Genomic DNA, 17,876 nt, shown 5'->3' on the forward strand with positions numbered 1-17,876 from the left:
GTTTTTGTGAGCAGGTGAGTATGTGCGCATGCTAAACAATTACATTGTATCAATATCCTGCACCAGCATATACTTTCCATATCATTCCAGGCATGACACTCAAGCGTACAACATGATTGCACAATTCATCCCTCGCTGGTAAGTCTTATCACTATGACTGTTATCTGTTGATTTTAGTTGGTCAAACGAATGTTAATGTTTTTATCAGAACCTTGACATTTGCAATAATCACACTCTCCCCAAGGAAATTCCAAGAAGTTGACAATTATGCATTTAATATGTGTCAATTTTGAGGAACCTGAAATTGTATCATGCGGATCAATTATGAATACATAATCCCGGATGGTAACGCCTTAAAAGTGTTACCAATAGTATATGTATGGTATCAGAAGTTTGATTGCAATAAACTGACACAAATTTTAATCGAGCACACAATTGTAATGATATATTTTATACCTGTAGGCATTCAAGACAGCCTGGATGAAAGAGCGTCCACATCTCTTTGTGTCGGGGTGGTCCCACATATAATCTATGTCGAAAACCAGCATAGAAAATCTCCTGATCAAGCCTGGAATGACATCTCTGTTATCCTGAAATCACAAAACCAATTAAATATTCAACATTTGAAAAGCTAGACTATAAGACTCTTACATATTTTGGGATGAAGGATAGGGATATTCCATCCAAAGGGTCATAAGATGATGTGAAACCCTAGGCTTGCAGAGGATTTTTACAACATTTAATGATCTCAGAGGTGGAAAATCCCTATCCTACATCCCAACATATGTAAGAGTATTTATCTCTCATTTCCTTTTCTAAAACACTGAAAAAATTATCTTCCTACATCAACAACGAAGCATCAATGACGCCATATTGGTAAAAACCGTGTTTTTTTTATTAGACAATTAACAGACAAAATGATGCAAAAAAATAAATTCTCCATACCAAAATTAAAATTTAACATAAGCAATGTACAGTCACTGGAAACATTTATATGTGTACATATACTATCAGCTGGTCATTGATGACATTTACAAGTGATGCTTGAATGTGAAAAGGTCTCTTCACTGTGTAATTTTGTGTGAAAATATAGTTCTTTTGTGAATGACACTGCAGGCATGTGAACTATTTTTTAAGGTAGGAGTTATGATATTGACATATCAACTTGATGATAAGGAAACACAAAATGATATATAAATATCATTGTAATATGAACATTAAAATTTTGTAAAACTATGCGTAGGCCTATGACAGTAGTGTGGCACGCGTGTATGTTTGAATAAAACTGTTCGGCCTATTCACACGTGGACGAAGCACACCGCTACCCGAAATATGAATTTTATGTAACAGTTTTGAATGAAGGATCAAGCAAACAGTGATTCCATATGAGAACTAGCATTATTTGATGTTCCGGAGCACACCAATTGAGGCAAAGATGACAAGATTACTGATGTAACATTAGGTTGATCTATAGTACGGATGACACTGTGATGAGCATTGGGATATCCTACTGGATTCATTGCTGGTCATGTTACTGTGCATGTTGCTGGAGGACAGATTGGTTTTGTTTGATCTGTCATTCCAAGTGTTGGACAACATGCTGGAAATGGCAAATTTATGCTGATTATTCAAAGATCTGTAGTTATTCAGGGATTGAGGATTCTTGTGTTCTGTCACGTATGTCTGCCGATTGTCAGGTACATTGTTGTCTGTCATCTTTTGAACAAGTGTTTTTCGTACAATGACTGTGTTTGTCAGCCTTTTCCCCGATAAGTCTGCTTTTTTTGCCATAGTTTTCATAATTGTAGAGAGTTTACTTTTTCCAATCGGACTCCGAAGAAACCATTTATCTTGAACAAGAGGGTTTTTGTCTTGGGTAATTATAGCAAGATAGAAAGGATCATCAGGGTTACTATAGTCTCCGGGGCGTTTTACTTGGTAAAACATGTAAAGCTGGATGGGTGCATCTTTCTAGATCTCTCAGATTACTATATACATCAATCTGTGGGGGGCATGCATGAATTGTACAGAGGTCTTCACCATTTCTTGTTTTCTAAACCGTTTGTGGTATTCCAGGTAGTCTAAATCCAAGTCAACATCATGTTTCGATACAACATCTCCCCAACACATAGCTCTGTGTTCCGTAGACCAACCCCTCATACCGAAGTCTAGTGTGTTGCTGTACAAGAGCGTATTAATGACAGATGTCGGGTTAACATTTCCAAGTTGTCCTGATTGATATCGCGTTTGATTGTCAGAGTCATACAAAGGATCTGCTCTGATTGGCTTAGAACCTTTTCCTTGCCCCTTTAAATCGTGTTGTTTAGCTTTCAAGGCATCTCGGGTTTTTGAAAATTCAACACTCCCTTCTATGATACTGATACCATATAGCCCTGTTAACACAGATGTCTATCAAAACTTCCTATCATGCCACGAAGGGTACTTGGTTCATATTCTTTGTGATCTTTGGTTCTCACTGACACAACAAAACTTGACCGGTAGGTGTCCAACTCATTTGCAGGTATACAATGGAACAATCGCTGTTCGTTATATTTGACATACAAGAATTCTCCAAGGAGTTTTAAGTTATGCAAGGTTTTTATCTGTGTGTTTTTGGTTTCATTTCCGTCAATAAACTTCTGAAGATCCACTTCTTCCTTTTGAAATTCCTGGTTTTTCGATTGTAAACAATGTAGATGACAGTACGAGTTATCCCCCTACACTAACTATATTACTACTCGCACGTGGCTGTATTGCATGGGTAGATATATAATACACCTACAGTGATCATAGATGTATTGCCCTAGACAGGCCAGTATTACACTCTTAGAAATGAGAGAAACAGTTATATTTAACTTCACAAAATATTTGATACCAAAATTAGATTAATCACAAATTTTGAGTATCAAACCATTAAACACTACTTCAAATAAATACAAGAGGCCCATAGGCCTTAACAGTCATGTGACATCAACAGGCCATAGTACTATACATGGAGGAGGATGAACGACCCATCAGACAGACTTTGGAAACGACAAAAGGCCAGATGACGGACATGAGCCACTCACTGAACAATGGAAAATGGGGGAGTACATGTAATTGCTAATTATAAAAGACCTGCAAGAATGAGAGCGGATTGAAGATTCACCGCACGAAGATGGGCTGTGCTCAAATTCTCAACCTGGTGCAACACACAGAGCAATCTGGTGAGACGGAGGAGGAAGAGGTCCAGGGATACAACCACAGTGACTACAGCCTCCAAGCAACAGAGGGAGAAGAGAAGCATAGAGAAACAGCGGGGGATCCAACAGGGCAAGGAGAAGAACGAAGAAAGAGATCTAGAGTGAAGTTGCCTACAAGCTCTAGCAGGCCAGAGTGGAAGCAGTTTGACTAGGACATGGATAACATTCTTGAGGCAGTGCTTGCCAGGAACAGGTTTGGCATAGAAAAGAAGAATGCAAAGAAAAAGGAAATACTAAGGAAAATAGGAGAGGGAAAGAAATTGCTAACATCAGGAAGGAGCTGAAACAGCTTAGAAGCAATATAGGGAAGGAACAGATGCTCTGGATATAGTTGGAACAGTGGCATCAGGGCACCTTGGTCTAGGAAACATCACAAGACCAAGGTGGAACTTTGCTAATCAGTGGGAACAAAGGAATCTAGTTCAGGCAGAGGTCAGAGTGCTGGATGAGGAGGCTAGGAAGGTGAGGGCAATTAGCATGAGGCAGCAGGGAAGTTGGATCCACTGGGAGGGAGTGAGGCAGTGGAAGGTATCCTGAACTTGAGGAGAATTTTGAAAAGTGAAATGAATGGCAGACAACGCATGACTGATGGCTCACAGCAAACAGTGGATTAACGATGAACGGAGCATGGTGACAATAGGTCTTCCTGAACCTTCGGGTCAAATGACCTAACAAGAAGAAATTGTTTAAAGGTTTAAGCATATTTAACCCCTGTGACTTTGAAGGTCATCTACTTGGTTCCCCTTTATCCCAGCATGCTACAAACCAACTGTCAGGTTTAAGGGTCTGTTGGTTATTAAGAAGAAGTTGTTTAAAACATTTTAGCATATTTGACCCTCGTGACCGAGAATGTAGTTCAAGGTCTTTTTTATGAACAAGCTTGATAGTCCTTTACTCTAGCATGCTACAAATCAGATAGCAAGTCCCCAGGCCTCTTTGTTATTGAGAAGAGATTGTTTAAAGATTTTAGCCTGTTTGACCCTGTGACCATGAATGTAGGTAAAAGACCAATAATTTGAACAGACTTGGTAGCCCTTCACCCTTGCAAGCTTCAGATACAATATCAACTACCTGGGCCTCTTGGTTATTGAAAAGAAGTTGTTTAACAGTTTCAGTGTATTTGATCCCTGTGACCTTGAATGCAGGTCTCATTCATTTGAACAAACTTGTTGCCCCTTCATCCAAGCATGCTACAGACTCAATATCAACTCCCTGTGCCTCTTGGATATTGAGAAGTTGACCCCTGTGACCATGAATATACTAAGTAGGTCAAAGTCATTCATTTAAACAAACTTGGTAGTACTTCACGCAAGCATGCCACAGGTCCAATATTAGGTCTCTGTGCCTCATGGTTATTGATAAGAAGTTGTTTAAAGGAAAAAGCTAAAACCAGACAGACAGGTGTGCTAAAAACTATTAAGACTTCACAAAGAAAAAAATTCCTTAATATGACAAACCTTAATAACAGCCATACCTGCTACCTACTGGCTGAATATCGTGGACATTTAATTTCAGTTCATTTTAATTACAAATAAAGTCAGCTAAATCAAATCACCAATAGAGACTTGAATGTCACAAAGATTGTATGAAACACATGCTCAATAACATGCTCAATATAATTAGCTAAACAATCTAGCTTATTCTTGTACAATTCAACATAACCCCTATAATTTTTTCCCTTGTGTAAAGGCAGTGAAAGCCCAATTCAGGCTGTAGGCAATTAAAAGTAAATGTTGGTGACTACTTGCCTGATAAGATCGGATCATCAGAAATCCACAAGATTCAGACACAAATATAGAGCAGAGTTTTGGTTTGCAAACAATGGCCTGATAGGCAAGTACAAATTTTTACCTTTTTTTTCTTATTTTTTATTTGTATTTCAACAATTGCAAAACAATTTTTATTAACTTATATTAATTATGCATGTTGGCTCAGATAGAAGCGTATGGGATCTTATTGTGGGAGTTACAAAACCCACATGGTCGGGCAATTGAGCCCATTTTCACGTACGATCGGAGAATCAAACCTTGCCGTCTAGGTGAATGGCAAGTGTGTTTAACCACTGTACCACTCCACTACCAAAATCTTTACCTTTTCCTTAGAGTAATGTAAGATTACCACTCCACCACCAAAATCTTTACCTTTATCTTAGAGTAATGTAAGATTACCACTCGACCACCAAAATCTTTACCTTTATCTTAGAGTAATGTAAGATTACCACTCGACCACCAAAATCTTTACCTTTATCTTAGAGTAATGTAAGATGCTACTTATTCAATTTAAATGAACAACTATAAACAACTTTTGGCCAGAAGTTTTTCAACACAAACTTTCCCAAAGGACCAGTGATGCTAAAACGTTAATTTATTCCTGCCCTAGGCCCACGAAGAAGTTTTCAGTACTTACCACAAGAGTGATATATCCTAGGAATATTTCAACAAAGTCATTCAGCTCTTTTGACTTTTTCTCCATCATAGTAATGGCTAGTACTGCAACCTCCCCATGAATCTTCTGTTGGATTTTAACAAGTCTAAAAACAGTCAATAAGGATAACTATAGATGAGTCAGAGCAACAAAAGATCCTTGCCTGTAACCATAGAGAAAATAAGAACTCTTCAGTGTTAACAGCTTTGTAAGAGGCATATATTACTCATGATTTATAAGAACAATTCATATATTCCTTGACCCAGGATGGTTTCGTCAAAGTAAATTACCAGCTAGCCTGATTCAGATTTCATTTGAGACAAGCTCTGTTGAAGTTGCGCACCAGGGCCCAGTTGTTCAAACGGTCATTAGCCTTAATAATCACTTGATTAGTGAAAATCTCATTTCTTCTTTACTTAAAATCCTATGTGTGTATATTCTTCAAAATAAGCAGGTATGAAGTGACTGATGAGTGTTAGTTTCAGAAAAATTTGCCAAATAAGTTTTATCAGAAATTATTTATCAGGATTTTGATATTGTTGTTAAATTGTGATTAGCCTAATCAACTTTTGAACAACTGGGCCCAGATATCAACATACCACAAATTAATTATTTTTAGTGATACAGAATCTTGTACCATGTACACAGTACGTACTTAAACTGTTCCAGAAGAGAGCGGATAACTCTTCCCCAGGAATCAAATACTTTTTCATCTGTCTTCTTGTTTTCGGTCAGGTAAAGGAGGATTTCATTGGCAGATTTAATTAAGTCAACGGCTTGTTGAAAATTTTGCTGGAAAGAAGAAAAATATTGTGGATTCACATTGAACAATAAGTAAACAAATGTCTAGATATCCAACCAAACTAAAAAAAAACAACATTATATTTCCATATGTTCAATATCCTGACCTCAGTATAATCAAAATTCTCAGCACATTTTTCACTGAAAAATTCACCGTCTATATAGTTCAGACATGTCTGTAACAATCATTTGTCCTGGTTCACTACCGCCCGTCTATATAGTTCAGACATGTCTGTAACAATCATTTATCCTGGTTCACTACCGCCCGTCTATATAGTTCAGACATGTTTGTAACAATCATTTATCCTGGTTCACTACCGCCCGTCTATATAGTTCAGACATGTCTGTAACAATCATTTATCCCGATTCACTACCGCCCGTCTATATAGTTCAGACATGTCTGTAACAATCATTTGTCCTGGTTCACTACCGCCCGTCTATTTTGTTCAGACATGTCTGTAACAACCATTTGTCTGATTCACTACCGCCGTCTATATAGTTCAGACATGTCTGTAACAATCATTTATCCTGGTTCACTACCACCCGTCTATATAGTTCAGACATGTTTGTAACAATCATTTATCCTGGTTCACTACCGCCCGTCTATATAGTTCAGACATGTCTGTAACAATCATTTATCTCGATTCACTACCGCCCGTCTATATAGTTCAGACAATGACATGTCTGTAACAAACATTTATCCTGATTCACTACCGCCCGTCTATATAGTTCAGACATGTCTGTAACAATCATTTGTCCTGGTTCACTACTGTCCGTCTATATAGTTCAGACATGTCTGTAACAAACATTTGTCCTGGTTCACTACCGCCCGTCTATATAGTTCAGACATGTTTGTAACAATCATTTATCCTGGTTCACTACCGCCCGTCTATATAGTTCAGACATGTTTGTAACAAACATTTGTCCTGGTTCACTACCGCCCGTCTATATAGTTCAGACATGTTTGTAACAATCATTTATCCTGGTTCACTACCGCCCGTCTATATAGTTCAGACATGTCTGTAACAATCATTTATCCCGATTCACTACCGCCCGTCTATATAGTTCAGACATGTCTGTAACAATCATTTGTCCTGGTTCACTACCGCCCGTCTATATAGTTCAGACAGGTCTGTAACAATCATTTATCCTGGTTCACTACCGCCCGTCTATATAATTCAGACATGTCTGTAACAATCATTTGTCCTGGTTCACTACCGTCCGTCTATATAGTTCAGACATGTCTGTAACAATCATTTGTCCTGGTTCACTACCGTCCGTCTATATAGTTCAGACATGTCTGTAACAATCATTTATCCTGGTTCACTACCGTCCGTCTATATAGTTCAGACATGTCTGTAACAAACATTTGTCCTGGTTCACTACCGTCCGTCTATATAGTTCAGACATGTAACAATCATTTATTCTGATTCACTACCGCCCGTCTATATAGTTCAGACATGTCTGTAACAATCATTTATCCTGGTTCACTACTGCCCGTCTATATAGTTCAGACATATCTGTAACAATCATTTATCCTGGTTCACTACCGCCCGTCTATATAGTTCAGACATGTCTGTAACAATCATTTATCCTGGTTCACTACCGCCCGTCTATATAGTTCAGACATGTCTGTAACAATCATTTGTCCTGGTTCACTACCGCCCGTCTATATAGTTCAGACAATGACATGTCTGTAACAAACATTTATCCTGATTCACTACTGCCCGTCTATATAGTTCAGACATGTCTGTAACAATCATTTGTCCTGGTTCACTACTGTCCGTCTATATAGTTCAGACATGTCTGTAACAAACATTTGTCCTGGTTCACTACCGCCCGTCTATATAGTTCAGACATGTCTGTAACAATCATTTATCCTGGTTCACTACCGCCCGTCTATATAGTTCAGACATGTCTGTAACAAACATTTGTCCTGGTTCACTACCGCCCGTCTATATAGTTCAGACATGTCTGTAACAACCATTTGTCTGATTCACTACCGCCGTCTATATAGTTCAGACATGTCTGTAACAATCAATTGTCCTGGTTCACTACCGTCCGTCTATATAGTTCAGACATGTCTGTAACAATCATTTATCCTGGTTCACTACCGTCCGTCTATATAGTTCAGACATGTCTGTTACAATCATTTTTCCTGGTTCACTACCACTTGTTTGTATGACTCGATACATTCACTACAAAATAAAACCCTTACTTTCCAATTCCAAATCTTCTTGAATTTCCCCTCATCCAGGATATGGTAGCATCTGCTCAGCCCATCAGCTGTGCCTGATTTAGCAAGGGCTTTAATGAGCTTAAGCCAAGCTTGCTCAGTTCCTTTCCTGCAAGAAGACAACACTACTTATAGAAACATTGTTAACAAAACCACAAACGTTAACTCACAGGGCCAGAAAATGCAAACAAATATTAAGGCACTTTTATATGAGATGGTCAAATATAAATCTTCAACTACTGGTATTGCCATTAGATATAAAATCAGTCAAAATACATAGTTTTTTGCAGACAATCACATAAACGATAAAATATTATTTTTCAAACATGTTACATCAAATTAATGTTAATCCCTCTTGTTGGCCCGGTTGGAAGTACACGGGGGTCTTATTGTGGAAGGAAACCGAAGTACTCGGAGAAAAACCCATGTTGTCCAGCATAAACCCATGTTGACCAACAAAAACCCATGTTGTCCAGCGAAAACCCATGTTGTCCAGAAAAAACCTGATGTTGTCCAACGAAAACCCATGTTGTACAGCAAAAACCCCATGTTGTCCTCCAAGTAACCCATGTTGTCCAGCGAAAACCTATGTTGTCCAGCAATAACCCATGTTGTCCAGCGAAAACCAATGTTGTCCAGTGAAAACCCATGTTGTCCAGCAGGTAACCCATATTGTCCAGCAGGTAACCCATGTTGTCCAGCAAAAATCTATGTTGTCCAGTGAAAACCCATGTTGTCCAGCAAAAATCCATGTTGTCCAGCAAGTAATCCATGTTGTCCAGCGAAAACCCATGTTGTCCAGCAGGTAACCCATGTTGTCCAGCAAAAACCCATGTTGTCCAGCAAAAATCTATGTTGTCCAGCGAAAACCCATGTTGTCCAGCGAAAACCCATGTTGTCCAGCAAGTAACCCTTATCACTACTTCACATCTGATAGGACAATAACTTACTTGGCAGTGCTCCTCGATTTCATGACTCCTAAGTAACCATAAGCCCAAGCCATATTTTCAGCATCCCTCTGTACAAGTTCTGTGACTATTGGTACCAGTTTGTCTACAATCTCAGGGTGTTTCTAGAAGACAAAATTTAAATTGCTTTCCAAATATTTTGTGTTTCTGAATTGACACCTCCTGGTAAAGTGCTAGTTGTTTACCATATTTATTCTGTAATAAACCCAGATAGGCAACACAAAGTCTTGATCCAAAACTGCTTGAAAAAATGTTGCTAAAACAATTAAATGACAGTTGATGTTGATGTATAAGCAGATATAAACTGACATTGGTACCATGTAATGTGACTACATTAGTCCCCAACCCCTATCGTTGTAGGAAAAGTAACAAAATTACAAACTTACATTGTATACCTCCTCGGGAGTTTCATCAAGTAGATGTCTGATGCCATTTATTACATCTTTGTAATTCTGTTGTAATGCACTTTTAGTAACACAGTATTTCTTGAAAAGATCCAGCACATCATCAACAAGATCACCAAACCAATCCTTTTTCCTGCAATCGAAACAGTAGTATTATTAAGTATACATACTTTTTAGTCTCAATAGCAACTAGTGGTACCGTTGGCCATGGTGGCCATCTTGGATCCCTGACCAACCGGACAAATAACAACACTTGGTCAGGACCTTCTCAGGTAATTAAGTTTCACTTAAAAACAACAACACTTTGTTGGCTCCCCTTCCTTAACATTCCTACCAAATTTCAGGTTTAAAATGTGTTTTAATTGAATGAAAGTGGTCATTAAGAACCCAGTTAAAACCAATTCAACAACTTCCCCCTTGAAAGTACCACATTTCTACCTTTTTTATGAGATATAAGATACACAGACAACAATGATATACATAGCGTTATCACCACTTACAGGATACAGACTACCATTTGTTTGATAATTTGTGGAGCCTTTCTGACTTGTTTCTCAAATATGAATTTGTCACTACAAATTATGGCTCCAACTGTTTTCCAGTGCCTCTGAAGAACGTCCTGTTTTTTAAGAGGCTGAGGATGAAATAAAAAAAACATCTTGTCAATAATTCTCTGTACAAGAGTTACATGTATAGTCTTGTACAACAATTACAACCAGGATAATTCTGCAGTTAAATGATATCTACAGACATCATACTTACCTGCCTGGTGGTAATCAACTACAATATGCTTTCTCTCCTTACTTTCATGAAGACCCGCCAAGATAAACAAAAAATAACCGCTCCCCGACTTACCAATGACTGGTCCAGGCAACATGCATGTGTATCACCAACCTTTTACGAGGTGAGATAACAAAGGTGAAATTCTAAAAAGAACACTGTCAAACTTTATGTGAAAGTATTCTGCAGTGTCTTTTCCACTTAGACTGGCGAATACCATACACAATAGGAACACAAAGTGAGTAGAAATCAGTCCTGCTTTTATTCCAAACAAAACCATGAGTGTCGGTGGATGTAACATAATAAACATCCAAATATCGATCTACCTGTGAAATAGAAAATCCTCAAAGCATAAAGCTATGTCACCTGTACAATTTGCAAGTGAAAACAGGAAATGTCTGAAGTCTATAAATAGAACACTAAAGAGTTCCTTGATCACCAAAAACGGAACAAAATGGCGATATCATTGAGGGAAATATATAGCGATTGGGGATGTTTGTATTTTAACAAACATAGCGGATGGCGGTATGCGAGGGTGGCAAACTTAACGAGGGAATTATATAGGAGGGAAATTCATTCCAGAGCTTTATGTGGCGGTATGCGATGGTGGTGGTAGATTCAGTTGGCGATATGTTCGGTGATAACCCTCTCACTGAGAAAGGGTGTAATCTCCTTCCTTTGGGAAAGACGAAACCTTTATCTTGAGAATTTTGATAGCACATAGAAATTGTCTGCACTATCCATCTCAAAATTGTGTCTCGAGTAGCTGCCTGATAATAACCCTCTTTAAAGGTCACAAATAACTTATCTGTATTTCCCCTGACCTTCTTGATCTTGGAGATATAAAAACTCAAAGCCCTACAAGGGCGCAAAACGCTGTCTTCATGAACAGAGGAAAAACATAGACATTTTGGGTAGAAAATTAAAGTTTTTACTTGTAATACAAAGATTCATTTTTGGCTAAAAAAATAGGATTGGGAATAAGGGTTATCCTTGTCTTATCCCATCTAATATGTCCCTGAAGCCACAGCAACAATTGTCTTTAAAGTAATAAACTTCAATTCAGCTGTACAAAGTGGTTAAAATGGTGGTTCCATCAACTTGTTTAGAACCAGAGAAATGCTCCAAGTGGGAGCAAGTTTCCTAACAGAGGGTCTAGAGTTAAAGAATCCTTTCATCAGTATCTCTAACACCACAGCGGATGACTAATACCATCCCCCCCTCCCCCGCTCCCTGTTGTTTGCAAAATACAGTTTTGTAGTACTACTGACACTTTGTTTAGAATTTTTACAAATCCAATGAATTTTGCATGCATAAAGTCTTCAAATGAAATAAGAAAACTAAAATGACCTTTCATTAGTGAAATTTATGATGCCAGTTATTACAACATTTTTTACAACACACGTCCTGTCTTACTTTCATGTTATGATTATAGGTATAAGTTAGTCCACGGGAAAGCCAATGAGATGAGGAAATGATCACTGTAGTGTTTTGGTTACCATAGAAACATAATATCAAGAAAAGATAAGTTGCATGCACTCTACACATGGTCCTTCATATCCGTGTCAAGTTTCATTGAAATTGGCCAAGTGGTTTAGAAGGATTTATCCAGACAATCTTTTTCTGCAGAAAACCTGTTTATAGTGACCAGTTACCATAGCAACCATAATTATGAGAAAATAAATATTGCATACACATCTACAAATGGTCCTTTATATCTGTGTGAAGTTTCACTGAAATTAGCCAAGCGGTTTAAGAGCAGTTGTCCGGACAAAATGTTTATACGGACGGACAGACCACAAATGCAATGACATAAAAAAGGTGTTTAAGACTTTTACAACAAGCATTTTGGTTGATGAATTCGTGTTTATTCCATTTACTCTGGTTACTTTTTTCACTAGAGTAATAGGTGATATTTTCTCAATTGGTTGTTAATGTAAACAATATGGCGGCTTGCTATATTTTCATTTTAAATATCAGTGTCTAGGACATTTCATAGTGTTCAATGGGACATCTAGATCTAATTCAGTTAAATATTTCCCAATAATGTCCAAATATAACACTTACCTTTGTGTTTCTATATGAAAAAAACAACACAACAAAATGCATATACAGACTGCCATTGCGTTTAAACCTCGTGGGGCGAGCTTTAATAACTACACTTCCAGTACGGAATCCGCAAAGAACACAAAATGTACAGAAAGAGTGAAGTATGTAACTGCCGTGGAGTTGTCTGACTGAATAAGTACATTCTGATCTTTGAACTTCCCCTTTATCTGGAACGGAACTAGGTGAAAGGCCTTCAACTCTTTCCAGTTGATATATGTCTCGATACTTTTCTGTGAGACCCCAACGGCCAGAAAAACTCTGTCTAGAAAGGCCCCCAGCATTCTCCTGATGCATCAGTTGTCAGAATAAAATCTCCTGTTCCAATAATATTCTTCCTTTGAACACATTCTTGTCCTTTCTCCACCACTGAAAGGATTCTACCAGAATCTGTGTTACTGGTATTAGAGCATAAATCTCCGTCAAGAATGGTCTCCAATGATGGAGAAGAAATAGTAGGAGATATTGTCTGTTGGCTTATGATCCTCTTTGCCAGAGATGCCCTAATGTCATTAAAATCTCTACCAGATTCTTTTTTGACCTCTCTAGACTCTTTACCAGAGTCCAATTTTCGTGCCGACATGATCAGTGAAGCTACCACATGTTCAGTACAACCAAAGCACGATCGATCAAAAAAAGAAGAAGAACTCTACTGACATTGGTAAAAAATGACAATAAAAGTTCAAGAGGAATCTCAAAACAACCAATTCACAAAATCTGAACAATAAAATACTGATGCCTCTCTTAAAAAACTTGAAAGTTAAGGCAAAAATCCTGACAACAGCAAGCAATATGGCGCCCAGAAAAAGATTGGTGATGCGCATATGCATTGGACCAGTCATTGGTAAGTCGGGGAGCGGTTATTTTTTGTTTATCTTGGCGGGTCGTAAGGAAAGTAAGGAGAGAAAGCCTATTGTAGTATTATCACCTAGCACTACCTGGTAAGTATGATGTGAGAGAGATAATTCTACATTTAACCGAGATTCTTCAATTATAACACAGATAATTCTACATTTAACTTAAATTCCTCAATTATACCCTAGATCATTCTTCATTAAAATGAGATTCCTAAATTATACCCAGATAATTCTTCATTTAATGAAATTCCTCAATTATACACAGATAATTCTATATTTAACAGAGATTCCTAAATTATACCCAGATAATTCTTCATTTAATGAAATTCCTCAATTATGCCCAGATAATTCTTCATTTAATGAAATTCCTCAATTATACCCAGATAATTCTACATTTAACTGAAATTCCTCAATTATACCCAGATAATTCTACATTCAACTGTGATTCCTCAATTATACCCAGATAATTCTACATTTAATGAAATTCCTCAATTATACTCGGACAATTCTATATTTAATGAAATTCCTCAATTATATCCAGATAATTCTACATTTAATGAAATTCCTCAATTATACCCAGATAATTCTATATTTAATGAAATTCCTCAATTATACCCAGATAATTCTACATTCAACTGTGATTCCTCAATTATACCCAGATAATTCTACATTTAATGAAATTCCTCAATTATACCCAGATAATTCTATATTTAATGAAATTCCTAAATTATATCCAGATAATTCTACATTCAACTGTGATTCCTCAATTATACCCAGATAATTCTACATTTAATGAAATTCCTCAATTATACCCAGATAATTCTATATTTAATGAAATTCCTCAATTATACCCAGATACTTCTATATTCAACTGTGATTCCTCAATTATACCCAGATAATTCTAGATTTAATGAAATTCCTCAATTATACCCAGATAATTCTATATTTAATGAAATTCCTCAATTATACCCAGATAATTCTACATTCAACTGTGATTCCACAATTATACCCAGATAATTCTACATTTAATGAAATTCCTCCGTTATACCCAGACAATTCTATATTTAATGAAATTCCTCAATTATACCCAGATAATTCTATATTTAATGAAATTCCTCAATTATACCCAGATAATTCTACATTTAATGAAATTCCTCAATTATACCCAGATAATTCTACATTTAATGAAATTCCTCAATTATACCCAGGTAATTCTACATTCAACTGTGATTCCTCAATTATACCAAGATAATTCTACATTTAATGAAATTCCTCAATTATACCCAGATAATTCTACATTTAATGAAATTCCTCAATTATACCCAGATAATTCTACATCCAACTGTGATTCCTCAATTATAGCCCAGATAATTCTACATTTAATGAAATTCCTCAATTATACCCAGATAATTCTATATTTAACTGAAATTCCTCAATTATACCCAGATAATTCTATATTTAACTGAAATTCCTCAATTATACCCAGATAATTCTATATTTAATGAAATTCCTCAATTATACCCAGATAATTCTAAATTTAATGAAATTCCTCAATTATACCCAGATAATTCTAAATTTAATGAAATTCCTCAATTATACCCAGATAATTCTACATTTAATGAAATTCCTCAATTATACCCAGATAATTCTACATTTAATGAAATTCCTCAATTATACCCAGATAATTCTACATTTAATGAAATTCCTCAATTATACCCAGATAATTCTACATTTAATGAAATTCCTCAATTATATCCCAGATAATTCTATATTTAACTGAGATTCCTCAATTATACCTAGATAATTCTACATTTAATGAAATTCCTCAATTATATCCAGATAATTCTATATTTAACTGAAATTCCTCAGTTAAATATACAAAGATTTTACAGCTTTCCAGACACTGGTTTCAATTCAAATCTCATATAATACATTTTTCCGGGTTTTTAATTTAACACAAAATCTATCTTACCATGTATGGGTTATCTTCATGTGTTCCCTTATACGCGTGCTGTATCATATTAATGAAATCGCGCAAATGGCCCGAATAGTCTTCTGGTTCATTTCCCATCCTCTTGAAGTAGAATAGGTACAGCTCCAGGAATTGTTGATGAATTGTTGGCTCATTAACTTTCAAACGGGCTTCTTTATTATCACCACTGAAAATTTTAGAAGATTGACATGATATGACATCCATATTCAATGACAAAATTTAACATTGTATAATACATAAACATTTAGCAGATCAACAAAAAAGGAATATGTTTATTCATAATTAGCTTAAACCTATTAAAATCATGAATGATAAGTGTAACCTGAAGAGCATGTATCTTGTAAGCTAAATCAAAGTACTGAATGTACTGAAACATTAAACGCGAAGATAAACAACAGGCCCAGAGGGATTTGACTAAAAAGTCAAAGTGTGTTATGATGTCCAATTTGTTAATATCTTTATTTGTTAGTTTCAAACAATGCTACATGTATATATGGTAATGGGGAACAGATCTCAACTGCTTCAAAGATAAAACCCAGAAACAAAGTCCTGACTCCATAGGAGTGTGAAAAGACCCCAGAGATTGTTTTAAACAACATTGTGTTAAAAGAAACTAACTCCTAAGTTGGGTTGTGGAAAGACCCAGTGGGCCTTTTTTTTTTACATCAGCCCCATCATTAGTATAACTTTGAATCCAAGCCACTTAGGGGTGTTACCAATGAAATATAAATGTCACACATTCCAGAGAAGTCGTTTATATCATTATTGCCAAACGGACCACTTTTGGCCCCGCCCCTCAAGTCCCCAGGGGATCAGCCCCACCATTTGTACAATTTTGAATCACCAACCCATAACAATGCTTCCAATAAAATTTGGTTTAATTCCAATCAGTGGTTATGAAGAAGTCCAATGTTGACAGACTGACGGACAGACAATGGATGGACGACGACGGCAGTGTTGACCATGGCAGCCATCTTGGCTTTGGTTGAGTCAAAAAAATAACAACACTTGGTCAGGACCATCTCGAAATAATTTCAGGTAAGTTAGAGCTGAATCCCACATGTGGAACTTAAAAAGTTTGAAATAGGTGTTGTTCAGGAAAACCATGATTGCGCAATCATGTTAAAAAAATGGCCGCTGTGACCTCCATGTCAAAGTTTTTATGAGCTAAAAAATAACAACACTTTGTTGGCTCCCCTCACTTAACATCCTCACCAATTTCCAGCTCAATGGCACCAATGCAACAGGGAAAGAAGATTAAAGTGTGTTTTTCAAGATGGCTGTCATGGCAGCCATCTTGGATTTCGGTCCGATCCGAAAAATAACAACACTTGGCCAGAACCATCTCAGGATCATTCCAGGCAAGTGTCAGCTCAATCCCACAGGTGGAACTTGAGAAGAAGTTCGAAATGTGAAAAGTTTACACATGACGCACGATGACAAAGCACGATGACGGACAAAGCACGATGACGGACAAAGCACGTTGACTTTAGGTCATCCTGACCCTTATGGTCAGATGACCTAATAATGCCATCCTATTACATTATTAGCTCCTATTGTGTTCATGTATTAACTAGTTGTTATCCAAGATCATCATAACATGTTTTATATATGGAATGGAGATTAAATTCTTATTCTTGAGTATATAAAACAATCCAGCTATCTCATCACAGAATTATATTAGATATTATATTGACACATGACATGTTTCATTTTCAAGAAAACATAGTTCCGATCTGATGCATGCTACAACATCTTATTTGAACAGAAACTTTTCACTTTTTCTGCATACAATTTCATTAAAGCTGAATATTTTTTTTTTTCTTGAGAACATCATGGCAGTGACTAGCTAAACTGACAGAGTACACCTTGACAACAATATATAAGTTTTACATCCACACCAAAGTACAAGACTATCTTTAAAAACAAGAAACTGACCTGTCAAAAAGGACCCAATAATGTACGTATCTTCCTAAACCTGAGCTGAACCGCAGTGTTATTAAATTTCTGCTTATATACATCAAACACAAAAACTTGTTATACATGCATTATATTACAATACAAT

The 17,876-nt window shown here is 36.7% G+C and overlaps 1 protein-coding gene across 2 annotated transcripts in view; it reads right to left on the reverse strand.

Moving 5' to 3' along the window:
• LOC117325949 overlaps positions 1–17,876 on the reverse strand; it is an 88,539-nt gene that overhangs the window by 16,391 nt on the left and 54,272 nt on the right. For both annotated transcript variants that reach the window (XM_033882481.1, XM_033882482.1), the window contains exons 6-13: positions 15,791–15,977; positions 10,576–10,709; positions 10,058–10,208; positions 9,654–9,775; positions 8,686–8,812; positions 6,322–6,458; positions 5,649–5,772; positions 457–590 (exon numbers count right to left, since the gene is read on the reverse strand). In XM_033882481.1, coding sequence (XP_033738372.1) covers positions 457–590; positions 5,649–5,772; positions 6,322–6,458; positions 8,686–8,812; positions 9,654–9,775; positions 10,058–10,208; positions 10,576–10,709; positions 15,791–15,977 — 1,116 coding nt within the window. The remainder of the gene's footprint in view (positions 1–456; positions 591–5,648; positions 5,773–6,321; positions 6,459–8,685; positions 8,813–9,653; positions 9,776–10,057; positions 10,209–10,575; positions 10,710–15,790; positions 15,978–17,876) is intronic.

This window comes from Pecten maximus, chromosome 4 (genome assembly GCF_902652985.1).
Source record: "Pecten maximus chromosome 4, xPecMax1.1, whole genome shotgun sequence".
NCBI classification, from domain to species: Eukaryota; Metazoa; Mollusca; class Bivalvia; order Pectinida; family Pectinidae; genus Pecten; species Pecten maximus.